Genomic DNA, 19,904 nt, shown 5'->3' with positions numbered 1-19,904 from the left:
TTTTTTCTGTTTTATTTAAAAGACGATGTGAAGACATTTGCCAAAGACTGGATGTGAAGCCGTAAATAAATAGATGGTAGTAAACAAGTGGGTTGTGGCGGTAACAGGCGCTTGGCAGAGAGCAGCTCGGGCCGGAGCGGAGCCTGCTGTACGGTAGTTATCACCAATTAGCATTTTGGATTTCTCCAAGAGTGGCTCATTGGGATATTGCAACAGGCAACATTTATCAATGAGCCGTCCATCTGCAGCTCCTCCCTGAAGCCTGTGGCGGCTGCAGAGGTCCAATAAACACAGCCTTCAGAAATCAAATCACTCGGCGGCCACTCGAACAGTTGGTGTCTTCTCTAAAAAAACACGCTGCCCACACAGACTCAGCATGACGCAGCCCAAACACCATTACTGTCTTCTTGCTGCCTTTACTCCAATCAGGCAACATTAAAAATGAACTCTCTGTCCTTTATATCAAGACTCTTAAATGAAGCTGCTGGTTAATACGTCTGGAACGGTTTCTGAGCTGATGGACGATGGAGATTTCTCAAACAAAGCGCAATGCTTATAGTGTTGAGATAAACACACTAATTCAGTCCTACAATACAATGGAAGTGTGGCGTTCAAGTCCCTAGTTGCTCAAAAGGTTTAATCTGGATCAAAATTATCCAGATTTTTAAATCCCTTTTTTCCATCCAGGTTCATCTTTTATCCCAGTTGTTCAAAGCAACATTGGATTGGATCAGTCTGATTCAATATCCCCAAATCCAGATAATGAGTGCTCTAAATGTGACTGTGAACAGCAGCATGTTTTTTTTTTTAAATGACCCCATCTTGTCTGGCTGTTTAGATTAATTAAAAAAGCAAATATACAGTACATTAGTCAAATACATGTGAATATTTTCCCATGTGCTTCAAAATTCAAACTTCAAATTTAAAATTTCACTAAATTTTCCAGTAGTTGGGGAAAAGTTCTTCAGCTGTGGAATAATCAAAAGTTAACTTTATTTATTTTATCACTGCAATATTAATACATACATAAATGTATATAATACTTGTTTATTTGACCAGTTTGAATTGAATTTAAATAACATTTTGTTCCTGAATCCACCAAACTGCTGGGATCAGAATAATCCTGTTTTTTTTGGATCATAGTCACCTTAATCCTACTGAAAAGTTTTACAGCAACACAAACTGAGGATTTGATCCCAATTAGATCCGATCCATTTGAACAACTGAACAACACTCACAGGAGTTGGTGCTGTCGTCTTTGGTCCCGTCCATACTTCCATCCTGGCCCATCTGGAGATAGAAGCCCTGTCTGCAGAACAACCTGGTCACGATGCCCTTCAGCTGTGGTTCTACACAAACACAACACCAACACAGACAGAGAGAGAAGTCAGGGTCAGGACATGCTACTGTACACACACACACACACACACACACACACACCACCATGCATTCAGACGGAGCTTTTGCAACGATTTATAAATGATTTATGTTCAAATGCGTCCACGTCCCCTCAGATTTCAATTTCTGCACACAGAGAGAGAGAGAGAGAGAAGGCACAGTGGAGATACGATGCAGCTCGGCTTTAAAGCAGCACAATGCGGCCACATGTAACCCCGCTGCATCCTGGGGGATTTCCTCTGGAGAGACTAGTCAAGCACATCCAATCCATTACAGGATTCTTGGACTAATCCCTCCCTTCGCCGTCATTGTTCCACTTGAACGACGTCGATAAATTATTTTCTGAACCTCCGATAGTTAAGAGCAGCCAAATCCTGTTTACTATTTATTTACCCATTAACCAGAATGAATCCCTTCACCAAACCCTGGATGAATGAGGATCTCTCATGTTTCCTCCTCATCGGAAATACAAAGAAAAACACATATTATCACCACAAATGATTGGATTTTTGGAGACATTTACATCAGGCCGACTGCAAAACGGCTCTCAGCAGACAAATGAAATAAAGCAAAGTGAATGTGTGAGAGGCAGAAGCACGGGAGGGAGCCGAGGGACTGAGTCAGTCTGGACCTGGGTGAGCTGAGGTGATATAAGAACAGTGGAGCGTCCTCTCCCCGGCAGGTACAGACAGGCTCTTTTTCCATACAAACAGTCGACCACACCCTTTCTCATCTTCACATCACTGACTTTGCTTCCTCCCGAGCGGGCGGCTGGGAATCCCCTCTGAACATGTGTGTGTGTGTGGGAGGGAGACAGTGAATGTGTAAAGGTATACCCTAATGGATAGAGGCAGGGGAGAAGAAGAAAAAAGAGCCAAGACTGACCCAGTTTATGAAGTATGTGTGTGTGTATGTGTGTGTGAGGGAGAGAGGGAGGCAGGGGTGTTTTCCATCTTTGTGAAGGATCCATCTTGTGCAGCAGGGAGCAGGAGGGACGAGGAGCTGTGAAGCTTGTCACCAGCTCAGCCATGATAAATCTGCTTTAGATTAGAAAGACGGATATTAAAATGTGCTGTACTGTACGTCGTCTATACGTTCATATCATAGCCGATAAATGCACATAAACACAACACCGTCTTTTCTTTTCTTTTTAATGCTTTTAAGTCAGCGTGGCGTTTCTAACAGTTCACAGAAATGCAATGTGTTGTCTTCACCTCTTCATCTGATTCATTTATTAAACCTCCTCTGGGTTTTTCAGAGTCTCTGAGGTGAACGTCGCAGATGCATCATAGGTGTGTGTGTGCATGTGTGTGTGTGGATGTATTACAGCAGGTGCATGTGTCTCCTCGACGGTGTTGTGGCTCCAGGGCCGTGCAGTTTTATTTTGAAAAATACGACCTTCTCAAAGTAAGGCACTGAGAGATGTTTTCATGATGTTATCTCGACAGTATCTATAATATATAACATACTACATGGCCTTGTATTATCAAACCTCTATTTTTACAGTTTATGTACAAAATATTTATATCCACTATAGACATTAATCAACTAATAACTCCAGCCCTAATTTACTCTGATTAAGAAACAATACTTTGTCTGAGTTTTTAATAATTCAATGTGTAATCAATCAATCCCATCTAAACAGGAGTTTAAGCTGCCAATCAACTCTGTATTTTATATTTTTAATATCCTGAACCAGTCTTTATTAATGGTGCAATTAATTAATAAATGAGGACACGAGACTGATGTGATTTATGATGCAGAGATATAGATTTTTAATCACATCATGCTTTGTCTGTAACGACCATGATTACTGTCTCATTGGTTGTGTTTGCATACCCCCCCCCCCCACCCACCCCCTCCTCCCTGCTATAATGGATAAAAAAGAAAGATCAATACTCCTCCACAGGGGACCGGCCCCGCCGCAGCCACTCGTCTTCTATTTACGTGTCCGTCCGCCCGTCTCAAACATCCATTTATCCACTTACGCTCTCAGACCGACCTGACGCGGGCCCGTTGCCACAGTGACATTCCCACAGTCGTCAAGGTGATATTCCCTACTCTTCTCTTCCCTCCCCTCCTGCGTGCATCAACCTGCTGCATCCTTGTCTCCGTCTGTCTGTTACTGGGGAAATTCCCGGTGCCGCGCGTCGCCACGGCAACGGCCTCGCGATTCCAGACTGTTCCCGTGGAAGGGTATTCCCCCATTCGCACACACACACACACCCCTACACAACCCTACACACACACACACAGATATATTTTCCCCATAATGTGATGTGATTGAATCAGTCAGCCCGTCAGGCAGCCACGCTGATTTGACATGTCGTATTGTTTGTTAATTCGTCCCCGTCTGAGTCTGAATACGCCGTTTAACACACTATAAAATATCGTCATGGGTGTCTCACACAACAAGCAACGCGTCGAAAATCTTCCCTACACACACAGAAACACAGAAACACACACAGAAACGCTCCGTCTCACCAAACAAAAGCGCCCGAGTGAGGAATTCACGAGCAGCAAATAGATGCACCCTTCTCTCCCTCATTTACATCCCAGTGATTCCTGATTAGAGGAAAGCAGAGGGCGCTGAAAAGGGCAGATTAGTTGTTAAAACACAGATCCTGCTGCTCTGGATCCGCCACAGTACATGTCCCCATATGTAATACAGCGGCAACCATGCACTTTGATGATGTGTCTAACCTGAATTTGTCCTAATAAGACGATGCGTTCACGTCTTCCACTGCTTTTATACACCTAATGCACAAAAGCACACTCAGATCTAATATGCAGATATTTAGTGTTAAAAATATTGGTTGTTTTGTGGAAGAAACATCATTTTTAACGCATCAATACTCATTCAGAATTCAGTATTTTTGTGTGTACTTATTCTTTTCTTCCTAGCTGTGTCTGAGTCAGGTTCATGTGTCAACACGGCAGCTCAGGTGTCTTCTGATGTCGTCTTCATGTTTACTCTTGCTGGGTTTTTTTCTGCCGGTGTCTCCTCCTTAACCTGCTGCCTGAAAAAGTGCATCCCTCATCCCTCATCCCTCATCTCGCATCGCTACACTCCTCATCTCCACGGCGATCCCTCCTTCTTTGGCATATCCATAATCTGATTGTCTCGGTCAATACACACAGTTCATCGTGACCACCACCGATTTCGAAAACCACAGAATCAAAACCAGGACCCGGATGCTCTTGAAGTCTCTGCACCACCTTTCACTCTTTGCATCATCATCATCATCGCCAGGTCTCTCCACCTGTTAGGGAACTTTTCCTGCTGCACATTTTATCTGTGCATCTTTGTTTGAAATATAAGAAGACGCTGTGTTCTTCTTGTCTTAACATGAGCATCCCATAAGGAAACCCTGCAGACGGACTGAGGAGGAGGCAAACGTTACAGTATCTGGTTTGTTTGTCTCTCCTCCTTTTTCTAGAGCGCGTCACATCTTCTTCTGTATTTCAGCGGTGACGTCTTCATTCATAAATCATAAGGTGAACAAAAAACAAAAAAAAACATTTTGCTGGGTTTTAAAATGCTCCTGTATTTCACCGACAGCAGACAGTGGCTTTGTGTTCGTACACTGTGCAGATATATTATAACAGCGGGTGATATATGAATTATTTGTCACGATTACTAATATTATTGATACACCGAGACAAGACGCTGCCACATCACATTTTTAATAAAAGCGACAGTGTAACTCCAGCTCATAGAAGTATGTGCTGCTTTGATTGAGTGGTGGATTTGTGTGTGTGTGTCTCTCCTTCACAAAACCTCTGGAAGACAGTAGGGGATGTTGGCAGACACACAAACACACACAAACACACTCATACAGCACAGAGATGGGTGGACGATGCCAAGCTTCCACCAGCAGCTCTCACAGCTGGGAACACAGAGGCGGGAGCGATGGAGAGGAGACCATGTTCTCTCCAAAAACGGGAAATAAGGGATGGGAAAGATCTGAGGATGGAGAGGTAAAAAAAAAAATATAATAAGGAATTGAAGCGAAGACGTGAGGATGGATGGAGAGGAGGAGGAGGAGAGGTGAGATTAGGATGGAGAGGTGGAAGGCAGTAGAATAAAGAGATGAGGAGGAGACACAAAAGGAAAAGAAAGAGGAGGATGAGTGAAGACAAGAAAGAGAAAGAGGAGAGGAGGTGGAAATGTAAAAATGAAGCTGGAGGACGGGATGAAAAGATTTGGGAGGTGAGGTGGAGGAAAAGAGAGATAGGAGATGGGAGAGGAAGAAGGGAACAAGGATTGGATGATCTATTGAAAGTGGTGTGATGATGATGGAGGAGGAGGAGGAGGAGGAGGAGAGGAGAAAGAAAGGAGAGGATGATGGAGAAGGGGAGAAAATGGAGAGGAGAAAGGACGTTAAGGGCAAAAGGTGGCAGGGAACAAAACAAGAGAGGAGGAAAGGAGGTGAAGAAAAAAGGAGGAGGAGGAGGAGGAGGAGATCAGCTTCACCTCCCTCACCAGACCAAACTGGTGAAAACCAATTCCCATCATCAACATGACTCCTCACGTTCGCCTCCCCCTCTATCTCGTCCTCTGTCCCTCCTCCTCCTCCTCCTCCTCCTCCTCCTCTCATTTCCTGCCTCCCTCCCTCCCTCCCTCCCTCCCTCCTCCTCCTCCTCCTCCTCCTCCATCCGTGCACCATCACCTGCTGGCTTCTCACACAATCAATTGATTACAACAGCACTTATCGCCTCTGCTATTGAACGGCTCCTATAGTCACAACAGTCACAACAAGTCGCCTTCATCTGCATCATCCGCTCCCACGTTTAATCACCTCTACGTGCATTCACCCTCACATTTTACAGGCAACGACTCAACAATGATGTTCAAACAATCAGGATTCAAGGAGAAGGACATGTTTTTTTTGTTTTTTTTTTACTTCATTGAACAAAGAAACATTTGTTTTTCTGGCAGAAAGAAAAATCAAAGTGGGATTTCAAAATAAGAGCTCAGCAGCTGTTTTGTTTTCTCCATTTTTTTGTGTTAAGGTAAAAAAAAAAGGTGATAAGGCACTTTGAATTATATGAGCTGGAAATGAGAGAGAGAGGTAGAGATGCACATAGAGACAGAGAGAGAGAGGCTAGACAGACTAATCTGTGGCTTCAATAATGGATGTACCTGGAAACTACTGAACCATAGGGCACTACAAGACATGACAGTGTCTGTGTGTGTGTGTGTGTGTGTGTGTGTCAGTCTGTGTTTATGCAAAATTGGGGTGCGTGCGCGGGTATGAGCGCGCGCGAGCGAGCGAGCACACATCACATGCACATGCAGCCCGGGCGTGCACGCGTGAAGGCGCTTGTGGAGCTGCATGGATGTGGCCGCGCGTAAAAGTGAAGCCTATGCGAGCGTGCCTTTTTTTTTTTTTTTTTTTTACCCCCCTCTATGTGTGTGTGTGTGTGTGTGGAAGTGCACGCGCATATGCATATCAATATATTTGTATTGTCTGTGTGCATGCATGTGCGTGCTCGCTCCCCCCCCTCCTCCTCCTCTTCCTCCTCCTCACACCTTGTCTCCGTAGCCTCCTCTTCTTCAGGCCAAAGATCCGGACTTTGGAGAAGATGTCGACCAGGTTCCCGTTGCACAGCCCCTGCTTCTTACCGGGGCTCTTCCGCCGCCGGTGTGTGGTCGGTCGGTGGGCGTGTTGCTCTCTCGCCTGTCGCTTCTGTCGGATCAAACCGCTGGCGATGGCCGCTGCCATGTCTCCGCCGGAACAGCCGACACAAGAACAGCCCCGTCTCCGTCCGCGTCTCCAGTCTCCTCAGTGGTGTCCAAACCCAGACACCACAGAGCCTCCGGTCTCCGCTGCACCGGCTACACCACCAGCCCCATACCTGAGCAGTCACAACGCGATAAAGTCCAGATACAGACAGCACTTCACCTCACTGCATATCCTCTGAGCTCGGTTTCCCTCGGGCCATGGATCGGTTCACCTGTCCGTCACGTCTGTCAGTCAGAGAGCCGCTGTCACTGCACCGCTGCTCCGCCCGGCCCCGTCGCTCCGTCCTCCCATGGCCGAGCCTCCCAGTGAGCAGCAGAGGAGAGGAGAGGAGAGGAGAGGAGAGCAGCAGCTGTGTCCTCTTCCTCTGAAAAACCTCCGTTTGTATTCCGCTGACAGAGGCGCGAGGCGCGCGTGCTGCCGCGAGCCGCTCCAGCTGCGTAAAAGTAACCACAGTCACCGAGAGCATCACCGGAAGAAGGCGGCTGGTCTTTCAAAGTGAAAGCCTTGTAGGGGCTGTCTGTGTCTCAGCTGGATCATTAATGGAGATTGTAATTGGCCCGTTGTTCTTAAATCCTACTGATTTTCATTTGTAACTTGTTTTTTTTTTTATTTTTAATCTAATCTAATCAGGGTCATGTGATTATTATTATTAGCCTACTTTTTACTCAAATGCAGCTGTTCAACTCTCTGCACATAAAGAACAGGCCTGTTTATTCAGTTCTGCCCCTTTTTCATTCGCAAACGTTTTATCTATTTGCATATTCGATAATTAATATTAGTTTTCATCTTATTCCACTTTTATGATGTGTCTTATTCAACCCTGACCTTCATTCTCTGCAGACTATATGTTTTATTCTTCATTTACGAAGCAAAAGTACAAACAGAATAGCATCATTAGGCTCCAGTCATGAGAGGATTCTATTATTTTGAAAGTCAGGACCGGATGTCGCTGTGATTCGTCGTTCTCGGTGAATTGACGCTCCAGAGCGCGAGCGCTGCTCTCTGGATCAACACCGCTGATGGAGCCACGCGCCGACACAGACACACACACCAGTCACACGTACACACACGCGCGCTTCAGAAAAAAAAAAAAAAAACTTGTCATCCTCATTATGGTCGGGGTGTGTGCGGGGTGTCTGGGTGTGGTTACAGCTCCTTATGTACCATTTATCATCACTATAATAGGTTTATTTGTAGGCTTTAATATGCATGTGACACTTCTGCCAGCAATTCATGTTTTATTTTAATTTTTTTTATTTTGATCAACCTCTACTTTTATTCTGTAACAGCAAAGACTCAGTGGGTATCTACAGGCTAATTAAGAGGATGAATCTAATTCTGAATGCTTCAGATCTTCATAAAAGTTACAGATAACCAGCTAAGTGGGAAAATAAAACACAAAACTAATAGTTAAACTGTGAGAGATCAGTACTGTCATCATAGCTACAGTTTGTGTGTGTTTTTTTTAACAGGAGGCTCATGCAGACACTGAAGACCACTCCACTCATTATCTCATCCCACACACACACGCAGCCTGTCTGTCTGATGAGCAGTGGTTTTTAAAAAATGCAGGAGGTTCGGCTCGATTGACAGGCCGATAAACCGGAGGCTCGCCCGCCTCACATGTCCAACCTCGTCCGCCTCACATGTGCTCGTGTTTTCGGCTGTAAGCTTATACTACAGGACAGGACCCAGTACAGTACACTCATATTTCCCCCTGATGATGTAACAGCATGTGGGAGGAGAGGTGTGTAATATCAGGTGTGTCAGGTGGCTTCTTCACGTCGTGGTTGCATCAGACCAAGTGAAAGTGATATATTTTTTTTTAGAAAGGTTACATGTCCCATCTTCAATCTCATAATCCAGCATGAACTGGTCCAGAATAAAGAGCTGGACACAAAGAAGATTTTTTTTTTTTTTTTTTTTTTTTTTTTTATCAGGAGATTCATATCAAAGAAAATGTAGCCTATAATGAATAATGGAGGGGAGGGTTTGGACGTGTGAATTCATCAGCTCAGATAATATTACTCCCTGACGGCAGTGGTATTGACAAGTAGAAGGAAAAAAGCAAAGCAAAACAAAAAACACACAGTCAATACTTTGATTCAGAGTGAAATGATTCACTCTTGTGAAAAAAAAGCATGACATCCTCTTTAATAAATCTCAGTGTGACTCTCCCTTGTCACATTTATGATGCTCCTGAGGGATGAACCGTTTCCATTAGTGTCAGTCTGAGATATCAGCTTAGACGTCCAACTATCAATAGATTGATTATCATTCGATATGCTGATTGCAATCATTTACCCCGAAGGCCACGACGCCTTTTGATCCCCACTTATAGATTATTTCCTCATCCTGTGACAGCTCTGTGCACATTACTGTCATGGATCACTGGGGAAATAGATATGAGATGCATGTACAGTACTGTTCTGAGCCAAAGTATTTCAGCACCATGGACAGCGAACCGCCTCAGTCTGGCTCTGTATGTGTGTGTGTGTCTCTTTCTCACACACTCTCAAATATATCTGCTGCATGTCTTTCCTTATGCCCACTAGGTGGCACCAGAGCGGCGCGTCTAACATCACAGTGCAGCAAAGTGTGGGATCAATAGCAGAAAGCACAAAACCTTAAATGCAGACACACGCTTGTTAAATCTTTGTGTTTGAGAGCTGTAAGTATGTCAGTGATATTATTTATATATATAAATATATATATACTTCTTTTTTTCCACAGTGCTACATTTTCCCTTCTTCTTCCGACTCATGTTTTGAGTTCAAACGTTGATCCAGACGCAGCAGCAGCAGTTTGTCGCTCTGTGTCTCCGTGTTTTGTGTCATCTCAGCAGGTAGTCCCAGAATCTTCTTGGATCTTTTGGGGTTTTGTATTTTTTTTCCTTCTTCTGCCCTGGATGTTGCTGACAGGCCGCTATTTAAATATGCCTTTCTTGCTTGTCTCAATCCCAGATAGAGAGGGAGGGAGAGAGAGAAAGAGGGAGGGGGGAGAACAAAAATAAAAATGTGTACTTGTACTTGTGTGTGTGTGAGAGAGAAGGAGAAAATGGTGTGTGTATGGTGTTGTATCCAGGTCAGTCCAAGTGAAGGAGTTATGAATAAATCAAAGCTACATTTACATTAAAATTCATTTCTTCTGCAGCTTTTTATAACATCCCAGGGAGGCGGGACACAGCGCTGCAGCTTCAAAAGGAACATTCTCTGCACCCCGGCCTTCTTCCATCTACTTATTCCACCATCCATCCCCTTTAGAAGAAAGTCAATAACTAGAATATGCCCGACCCAAATCCATTCATGGTCCACGCTTTGTAGGACAACACACACACACACACACACACACACACGCATAAGCAGAAATATGCAACACAGTGCATGAATGAGAGAGGACACGCTCTCATTAAGTAACCAGCAGAGAACACACACACACATACACACACATACACAGCTTTTTCTGCATGTCCGCATCCAAACAATTTTCCTCTGGGTCTGTACAGAGGCAGTGGCGCCCTCTACAGGCAATAAAACAGAACAACACTCAATTTTCATCCTCTTTTATCCTCAATGTCTTACTTTTTAACTTTTCCTTCAAACCACCTTTGATTCACCATCAAACCAATGCATTTAGATTTGATTTTATAGATTATTTGACATTTATATTCATCTTAAAGAGGCCACTGTGGTCAGTGAACACACCATCCTCAGTGAAAACTATAAAACAACCAATGACTAACATTTCTACGTTGTCCTTCTTTGAATATGTGGATTAATGAACTTTCCTCTTGCTTAGCGATGGAAAGACTCATATACAATCACACAAAAAAGCCACATTTGTCATGACATATCGAATTAATTTATCATATTTCCTTTTAATTTAATTTAATTTAATTTATGTTGGTTATGTATTATTATTTGATTCTGTTTTCTTTTTACTGTAATGTTACATACATAAATATTCTCTTTTTCTTATTTTTACATATGCATATTTATATTTTGAGTATATGTCTCTCTCTTTATCTTTCTAGTAGAATAGAAAAGGAGACAGTATAGACATAGAGGAGAGTTAAACTTGTTGTTGTTTCAGGTAGTGGTTGGTTGTTGAGTGTCGCCTTCTGCTTATAAAGTTGCTCTTTAAGCAGTTTGATTAACATGAATAAATAAACTCAATGAACCAGAAAAGTGTCATTGAGATGCAGATAGCAGGAGCGTCTCTGATAGTTTGATGCTTTTGTTCTCTCACACAGAGAAACGCTGCCTACACCGTGTCGACAAGAAAGCAGCCATTGTTTCTGTCCTGGCACCAAAACCTTCAAAACAGCTCCAGCTCCTTATTAGAGCACAACTGAACATGTTGGACGTGGGTTGGACCAAGATGACTGTTTGGTTTTCTGTGCATTTACAGAGAAGCTCATGTAGAAGCTCTTATTAATATCCAGTAGTTAACTGTTAAAGGGATACTTCACCCAAAATCGATAATTCACCAATTTAAGTAGTGGTAAGAAGTATCCCTTGAAGTTGTTAGTGGAGCCGTGTCCTGATGATTTAAAGGGAAGGGCTCGTGTTGTGGTCTCTCGGTTTAGCTGGACCCAAATGTCACTTGCTCACTTTGGTTTATGTAATGTAATTCATTAATATAATAATAATAATAATAATAATAATAATAATAATAATAATAATAATAATAATAATAATAATTATTATTATTATTATTATTATTATAAGATTATGTGTAACTATTTGAAATGAGGGAGGTGACTTGTGTTATTCTGTTCAGTCCAAACTTTGTTTTATATCAAAAATCTTTTCATTTTAGCTGAGGAATCAGGTAAATATCAAGCCACATGATTATCATGTATTATGTATATTTGAACTCGATTTAAATCTGAGAAAGTGAAAATATAGAATACAGTTGTTTAGGATTGTGTGTGGTGTTTAATCATAACTTTAAAAAGAATAATAATTAGTTTAGCCATGTCATGGACAGTTTACCCCTTCAAAATCCACCTGTGTTATTGATATAACAGGATGTGTATGAGTCTGGGTCTAAAGACGATATGATTGATCAGTTCAGCAGAGTTTCAGTAGGTGGCGCTCTCACTGTGGCAGCTCCAAAGCAACAGGTGAATGTATATATATATATTTACGTTTTGATTATTAATATGTGAGGAATAAAAAAACAGACAGAGGAGGAGAAGTGGAGCGATAGAAGAGAGAGAGAGAGAGAGAGAGAGAGAGAGAGAGAGAGAGAGAGAGAGAGAGAGAGAGAGAGAGAGAGAGAGAGAGAGAGAGAGAGAGAGAGAGAGAGACAGATGTGGGTGGGTGTTCCCCAGACAGGAGTGTGAGGATAGCCACTGTGAACTGAGCAGGGATGAGTCATAATTCACACTCAGACACCCGCCCACACACACACGCACACACTAACACACACACACACACAGAGAGAGACAAGCACAGACACGGGGAAATCCACTGTTGCCAAGGTAACGAGTGATTAGTGACGCAGGTGGGTCTCCGAGAGGGAGTGAGAGACACCTGCTGAATGCTGAGAGGATAACACACTCACTCACACAGGCACACACAGGTACACACACAGACACACACACACCTGGGATCAGTTACATTGGTCGTACTGCATCTCTGACTTCATCCTCCTGCTACGTCATCCCCTCCCCCCACACACACACACACACACACACACACACACATACGCATACTCTATAAACTTATAGACTGATGGCTTTAACTTCAGTGGATAAAACAAGTAGATAGACAGACGGATGAAGGGAAGGAGGGATGGAGGGAGGGAGGGAGGGAGGACAGATGATGGGATGAGCATCACTCATTCTGTCACATCTTCCTCCTCCTCCTCCTCCTCCTCCTCCTCCTCCAAGCTGTGTTGCTGACTGACCACTTCATTCTGAATGCAAAGAGAACAGCAGACATGGTGTTTGACCTCAGGGCAGTGACCACAACATCACATGCTCTTGTTTCATCCTCTCCTCCTCCTCCTCCTCCTCTCTCTTCTTCCTGCATCATCCTCTCCTCTCCTCTCATCTTCCTGCATTCTCTCCTCCTTTCTCCTTTCCTCCTCCTCCTCTCTCTTCTTCCTGCATCCTCCTCTCTTCTCCTCACCTCACCTCTTCCTGCATCCTCTCCTCCTTTCTCCTTTCCTCTCCTCTTCCTCCACCTCCTTTTCTCTCCTCTCCTCCCCTCCTTTCTCCTTTCCTCTCCTTTCCCTGCAGCCTCTCCTCTTCCTCCTCCTCCAATTCTCTCCTTTCCTCTCCTCTCCCTGCATTTTCTCCTCCTTTCTCCTTTCCTCCTCTCTCTTCTTCCTGCATCATCCTCTCCTCTCCTCTCCTCTCCTCTCCTCTCCTCTCCTCTCCTTTCCTCTCCTCTCCTCTCCTCTCCTCTCCTCACCTCTTCCTGCATCCTCTCCTCCTTTCTCCTTTCCTCTCCTCTTCCCCCACCTCCTTTTCTCTCCTTTCCTCTCCTCTTCCTCCACCTCCTCTTCTCTCCTTTCCTCTCCTTTCCCTGCATCCTCTCCTCTTCCTCCTCCTCCAATTCTCTCCTTTCCTCTCCTCTCCCTGCATCCTCTCCTCTTCTCTCCTCTCCTCCTTTCTCCTTTCCTCTCCTCTCCCTGCATCCTCTCTCCTCCTCCTCCTCTCCTCTATCTTTGTAACATCCCTAACTCAGCAGGGAGACGTAGGGAGGGAATGGAGAGACTAAATTATTCATTCACACCCCCCCTCCCCTCCCTTCTCTTTTTCTTCCAGCTCTGTCTGCTGTCTCTAGCGTCTTCACCCCCCCCTCCCCTCCCCTCCTTCTCCTCCTCATCCTCTCTCTCATATACCTTCTCCTCTCTCATCCCAAATCTTTCAGCTTCTTGCTCGCAGCTCAAACACCAGTGGAAAACTTTGCATCTGCTCACAGAGGTTTCACAGGAACACACACACACACACACACACACACACACACACACACACACACACACACACACACACACACACACACACACACACACACACACACACACACACACACACACACACACACACACACACACATACATCGCTCTCTGATACATTGGGGGGTGGGAGGGGGGAAACCAGGTTGGGCTGACACGGAGATGAGCCACATCATGTAACCTAGCAACCATACAAAATGATGTGCAGCATTACAGATGTGCAGAGAGTCGTGTCGTGCCGTCCACTGTATCTGTACCGAGGTCGTCGTAGCGTTGTTGGTCGACTAACAGCTGTGATGAAATGCAACCGGTGGCTTGTTTTACTCAATAAAACGCGTTTCCCCTGAACGCACCGTAATCTCATTTCCCCCCTGGACGTGGACACACTGTCGCCCTTTGAACGCACCGCAGGGTTTATTCACTGTTAACAATGGGTTTAGTGGAGATGCCCAGTCAGACACTGCAAACAGAGATAATCCTCTCCTCTTCCTGCATCCTCTCCTCTCCTCTCTCATCCCCCTCTCCCCTCCTCTCCTCTCCTCTTCCGGCATCCTCCTCTCCTCCTCTCTCCTCTCCTCTTTCTGCATCATCTCTCCTCTCCTCTTTCTGCATCATCTCTCCTCTCCTCTTCCTGCATCCTCTCCTCTCCTCTCCTCTCCTCTCCTCTCCTCTCCTCTCCTCTCCTCTCCTCTCCTCTCCTCTCCTCTCCTCTCCTCTCCTCTCCTCTCCCTGCATTCTCTCTCCTCTCCCTGCATCCTCTCTCCTCTCCTCTTCCTGCATCCACTCCTCTCCTCTCCTCTCCTCTCCTCTCCTCTCCTCTCCTCTCCTCTCCTCTCCTCTCCTCTCCTCTCCTCTCCTCTCCTCTCATCTCCTCTCCTCTCCTCTCCTCTCCTCTCCACTCCCCTCTTCCTGCATCCTCTCCTCTTCCTGCATCCTCTCCTCTCCTCTCCTCTCCTCTCCTCTCTCCTCTCCTCTCCTCTCCTCTCCTCTCCTCTCCTCTCCTCTCCTCTCCTCTCCTCTCCTCTCCTCTCCTCTCCTCTCCTCTCCCCTCTTCCTGCATCCTCTCCTCTCCCCTCTTCCTGCATCCTCTCCTCTCCTCTCCTCTCCCTTCTTCCTGCATCCTCTCCTCTCCTCTCCTCTCCTGCATCCTCTCCTCTCCTCTCCTCTCCTCTTCCTGCATCCTCTCCTCTCCTCTCAGAGATAATCCTATAATACATGATATCTGTCCCACAATGAGAGACGCTGTTGTTATAATCAACCCCAGACCGGTCTGTGTGTGTGTGAAGCAGGACTTATGGGTAATAGAGCTCCACAGACTCAACACCTCACATATTACTATTGATCTCTCTCTTTTACTGTATAAAAGCTGCCTGTTGTTCGCCGCAGGGACATTTGAAGGGGATCTACCCAGGAAGAGCTGTTCTGGCTCTACTGATGTTGTCCGTGCTTGAAGTGTGAAGTAATAAGAGTGAAAGTCAGTTCCTGTTAGTCATGCTTTCTCCCCAGAGTTAGACACACACTGCACACTCTGGACCGAACTCTGAAAACATCCAGTCAGCTCCAACATGATGTCATTCATTACAGTAAGACAGCCTGGTAAACATAGGTATACATACATGTTGCACATCATATTATAATGTCTTGTATTCCCCTGTATTACCTTATCTTACATTACATTAGCTTACGTTATTGCACAATATGTGAATACATATCATATCTTATTGCAGATTACTGTAATGCAAACTATTATTATGTATTCTTTTCTTTCTTCTTCTTCTTATCTGTATCATAATACCACTCCACCTGCCTCTCATCTACACACACTTACCTACATACGTATATTATCGTAACTTATCGTAACAAAAGAAAAAAGAAAAAGACTGCCTGGTAAAGCCGTGGTTCATTAGCACAGAGTAGACCCAATACAGGAAGATAGGAAGAGGGGGTTGAGGAATTCTCCAGGTCTGAATTAAAGCCTTGCTAATGCTTACAGTCAGTCAATCAATCAATCAATTAATCAATCAGTTAGTCAGTCAGTCAGACTGCCGTGTAACCCACTTCATCTCCTCCACTTCCTCCCATCGCTGTCGTCTGAGAGACTGCAGCTTTCACCTGGACTGAGTTACAGCTCAGAGAGAGTGTGTGTGTTTGTGTGTGTGTGTGTTTCTAAATGCAGAGGGTCATCGGCTCATCTCAGATCACCTCGACCTCTCAGGAAGTAATAGCTCAAACTCTCTCTTCACGCAGCAGCCTCTCTTCCTGTTCAGTCCTGTAGGTCAGAGCAGCGCTGTGCATGGTTAAGTGTGTGCACATGTCAGAGATTGTAATGCATCTGTCTGTCTATACTGATTACGTAATGAATCTCGCTCTCACACGCTAAGTTTAAATGTCTTTTCTCACCAAGCGACAGTATCAACTTCTACTTTCAGAGAAACAGATCAGATCTCTGACAGATTCATCACTTTCAAACGCTCCTGTACGAGCGACTGACTGAATAAAACATTAAAATTAGTTTTTCTGAAATAACGGGAACACGGAGCGTAGGTAGATAAAGTGACGGCAGATAAAACTTTGTCAAGCATTCAAGGCTCAAACAAAGGAGAGCGTTTTCAGTGCCGCCCACATTATGTGCACACGCTGGGGCGAGAGCTTTAAGCTGCTTCTTCTTCCTCTTCTTCATCAGCAGCAGCGACGACGGCGGCGGCTCCAGGCTCAGTCTGAGTAATAAACTGGCTAAATTCAGCTATTGTGCTATGAAAAGACTTGTTATCGCTCCACACCTCTCTGTAGGGAGGAGGAGGAGGAGGAGGAGTGACCAGGTGGTGGATTATTGGATGTAAATCTTCATGATGATAAAGTTTAACCCTAAAATCCTCCTCAGTATCCAGGCTAATTGAGTTAAAGCAGAAGTAAGCGATCCGGTCGTTTTGGGTAATGCTGCGTTCCAGGCAGGCTTTTGAAACCGTAAATTACAGCTTCATGTCACGACTTACGACTTTGTAGCGTTCCAGGCAACCCGTAACTCGTGTTTTTCCGACCTGTTTTACCTGTGAAAGTCACTGTAACGGCCACTCGTAACTTCCGACCCGTGAACTCGTACCAGATCGAACTGGTACGACTTCACAGGTCGGAAAAACACGAGTTACGAGTTGCCTTGAACGCACCATAACGTCTTGTCAGCCGATGGAGTTAGCAGCCCCCGCCCTCGTCATGGATCTATTGGTCCTCGTCCCTATGTCACCACATTCACGCGCATCCCTTGGCTGCACACACAGCCCTTCATGCCGTTCTCTCTCCTCATTGGATAAAACTTGTAGGATACGAGAAAAGTTTTCTCCTCGGCTCAGAGCAGAGCAGAGTGACTGAGAGACCCGTGTTTCGGTCCAAACTCTTTATGTAAGTGATTGCTGTCGGAAGATATAACTATTTAAGACTTATATTAACACAAAAATATCGCTTACTTCTGCTTTAAACTGTTAAAACACAATATAAAGAGCGTCTTTATCTGAGGTGAAGCCGTTTAATGTCAATCGCTGCAGAATAACAGAGAAGAGGATCTGGTTTAATGGTGTGATGATGAAACAGATGAGAGATATTCTCTCTCTCTCACTCACTCTCTTTTAATGCTGCTGTTTATTTATTTTTTAAAATAAAAGTCAGCAGGTGTTTCAGAGGAGGGAGGTGCAGTCAGTCCGTCCTCCGCTCCACCTCCGTCCCAGCTGCCTTCAATTCACCATGTCTGTTGCCTATTTACATTTACATGGTTAACTCTGGCTCTGTCACTCTGTTGTTGTTTTCTGATCGCTCGCCCAGTGACTCAACACCGATTGTGATCCATGTGGGATGGATTTTTATGTGTGTCATAGTTAAAAGAAGTCGTAGTTTGGTTGATTCAAGAAAGAAAGAAAGAAAGAAAGAAAGAAAGAAAGAAAGAAAGAAAGAAAGAAAGAAAGCAGCTTTAGTTGCATGACCTCATCTGTCTGCCACTCACATGCAGACACAGCTCTGTAATACAGAGTCCTGCAGACAGACTCTACAGCGTGACGCCTGACCTATCAACTGTGTGTGGTGTCTCTGTCCCACCGAGCATCAACAAACAGTAGAAACATCTTCTCTGTACTTGTTATTTGATGATAGAATAACTTAACGTCTGCAAAAATTTAAATATTCGTGGGAACTGTCCAATTATTTATGAAGCAAACTTTTAAAAAGTTGCAAAAGTAGAAATGTGCGCATAAATAAAAGTATAAATGGGTCAGTGTCAGTGACAAATAAGGGTTGGCAAGATGTGCAATTCAGAAGTATCTTTGAAGATTGTCTTTAAAACTTAAATCAGATGTGTTAAAATGTTCATGTTGGTCATTTGAACCATTTTTAACAAAAGTCTGACTGAAACAATGATAAATATTGAATATTATAACTAAACTAAAATAGATTTTTCTTTTTTTGCTGTATTTCTATATTCACATTTGAATTAATTTGGTAATACTGGGCAGGACTAATCCAAAAAACACCACTTTCTTCTAAATAATGTGAGAAATGATGTCAAATTTGTTAAGAAACATTGTGTTGCATTGTAAAAGTGAATTCCACGTATTCCACATTTGAGTCCAGATTTATTTTCCTGTATATAGTCAGATTTGTATGGAAAACATACAACTTGCATCACGTCATTGACCCAAATAAGTCAATAAACAACTTTGTACTGTATCTACATCACGTCTGCCTTAAAGACGTGATGTCTGCATCAGGACAGATGTTTCCTGTGTAAAAAGCCTCTTACCTGGTTCAACTTGGCCCAAAGCTGCTTTTATTCTCCTCTCTGCCACCTCCAGTATAAACTCAAAGTCCATGACCAACACAAACACACACCTACAAACACCAGCTTGATGGACTTGTTGAGAAAACTCACTTTTTAAAGAGTCTGCCCAGTGTGGCCTCACACACACACACACACACACACACACACACACAAACATATAGTGAGTGGGACAGATATGGCGGCGGTGTCATGCGGAGCTGTCATCGAGCGAAAGGTTAACGCCGACATGCGAAGATTAAAAGTCGGCTTAAGTGTGTGTGAGTGAGAGCTGGAACAAAGGAGGAGGGAAGAGGCTGAGAGCAGATAGAGAGAGGAGGTGCTGTGGTGAGAGAGAGGCCGTCGCAAGGTCATTTATTGAAATTAGAAACACACAGATGTTTGTGTTAACCTTAGAATATTATTATTCAGAGTCAGTCTTTTGCTTTGCTCTTTTTCACTGTGTGGAAATATGACTTTTTGAAGGCTCTTTAACATATATTTAGGTGCTCCTATTGTCTTCTGGCCTCCAAAATGTGAGAATTGACTAAAAAATCTGTAATTTTCAGCCTCCTGAGGTTGAACTCTGGTGTTTTACGAGCCGTTGCCTCAGTTGCCATCCAATGATGTCATTGGTTTTCAAATTTGCATAACCCCACCCCTTACCTGTGAGTACAGGTACCTGTAGAGGGGGCGTGGCCTGGTGAGCAGTGGCTCATTTGCATTTAAAGGGACAGGCACTGAGAAAGAGAGCTGTGATGTTTGATCCTTGGGGTGTTTTACTGTAACTGAAGCATGACACAGACACCTGGAAACTATTTTCATTTGTGGAAAAGGAGCAAAATATGTCTCCTTTACAAAGCAGGTCTTGGGAACCCAGTCTGATTCATAGGAGCTTTGGTAACAGGCCTTAGACTCAGATCAGACAGTCATATTGAATTGTTTTCTATGGTTGAAAGCTCTGGGAAAAGTTCGTAAGTGCAACT

General features: G+C 44.2%; 1 protein-coding gene across 2 annotated transcripts in view; it reads right to left on the bottom strand.

The window, feature by feature from the left end:
- The window catches only part of LOC311001151 (fibroblast growth factor 14-like), a gene marked incomplete at both ends in the record, with an annotated part of 38,412 nt that overhangs the window by 12,634 nt on the left and 5,874 nt on the right, over positions 1-19,904 (bottom strand). Inside the window, 2 exons of one of the 2 annotated variants that reach the window (XM_083992152.1) lie at positions 1,239-1,349; positions 6,935-7,127. In XM_083992152.1, coding sequence (XP_083848278.1) covers positions 1,239-1,349; positions 6,935-7,127 — 304 coding nt within the window. Of the gene's footprint in view, positions 1-1,238; positions 1,350-6,934; positions 7,128-19,904 lie in introns of those variants that run through there. The other variant, XM_083992153.1, reaches the window with a different exon arrangement.

This window comes from Trachurus trachurus, assembly GCF_905171665.1.
Source record: "Trachurus trachurus genome assembly, chromosome: 2".
In the NCBI taxonomy this organism is placed as follows: Eukaryota; Metazoa; Chordata; class Actinopteri; order Carangiformes; family Carangidae; genus Trachurus; species Trachurus trachurus.
This window is presented reverse-complemented; position numbering and strand designations above follow the sequence as displayed.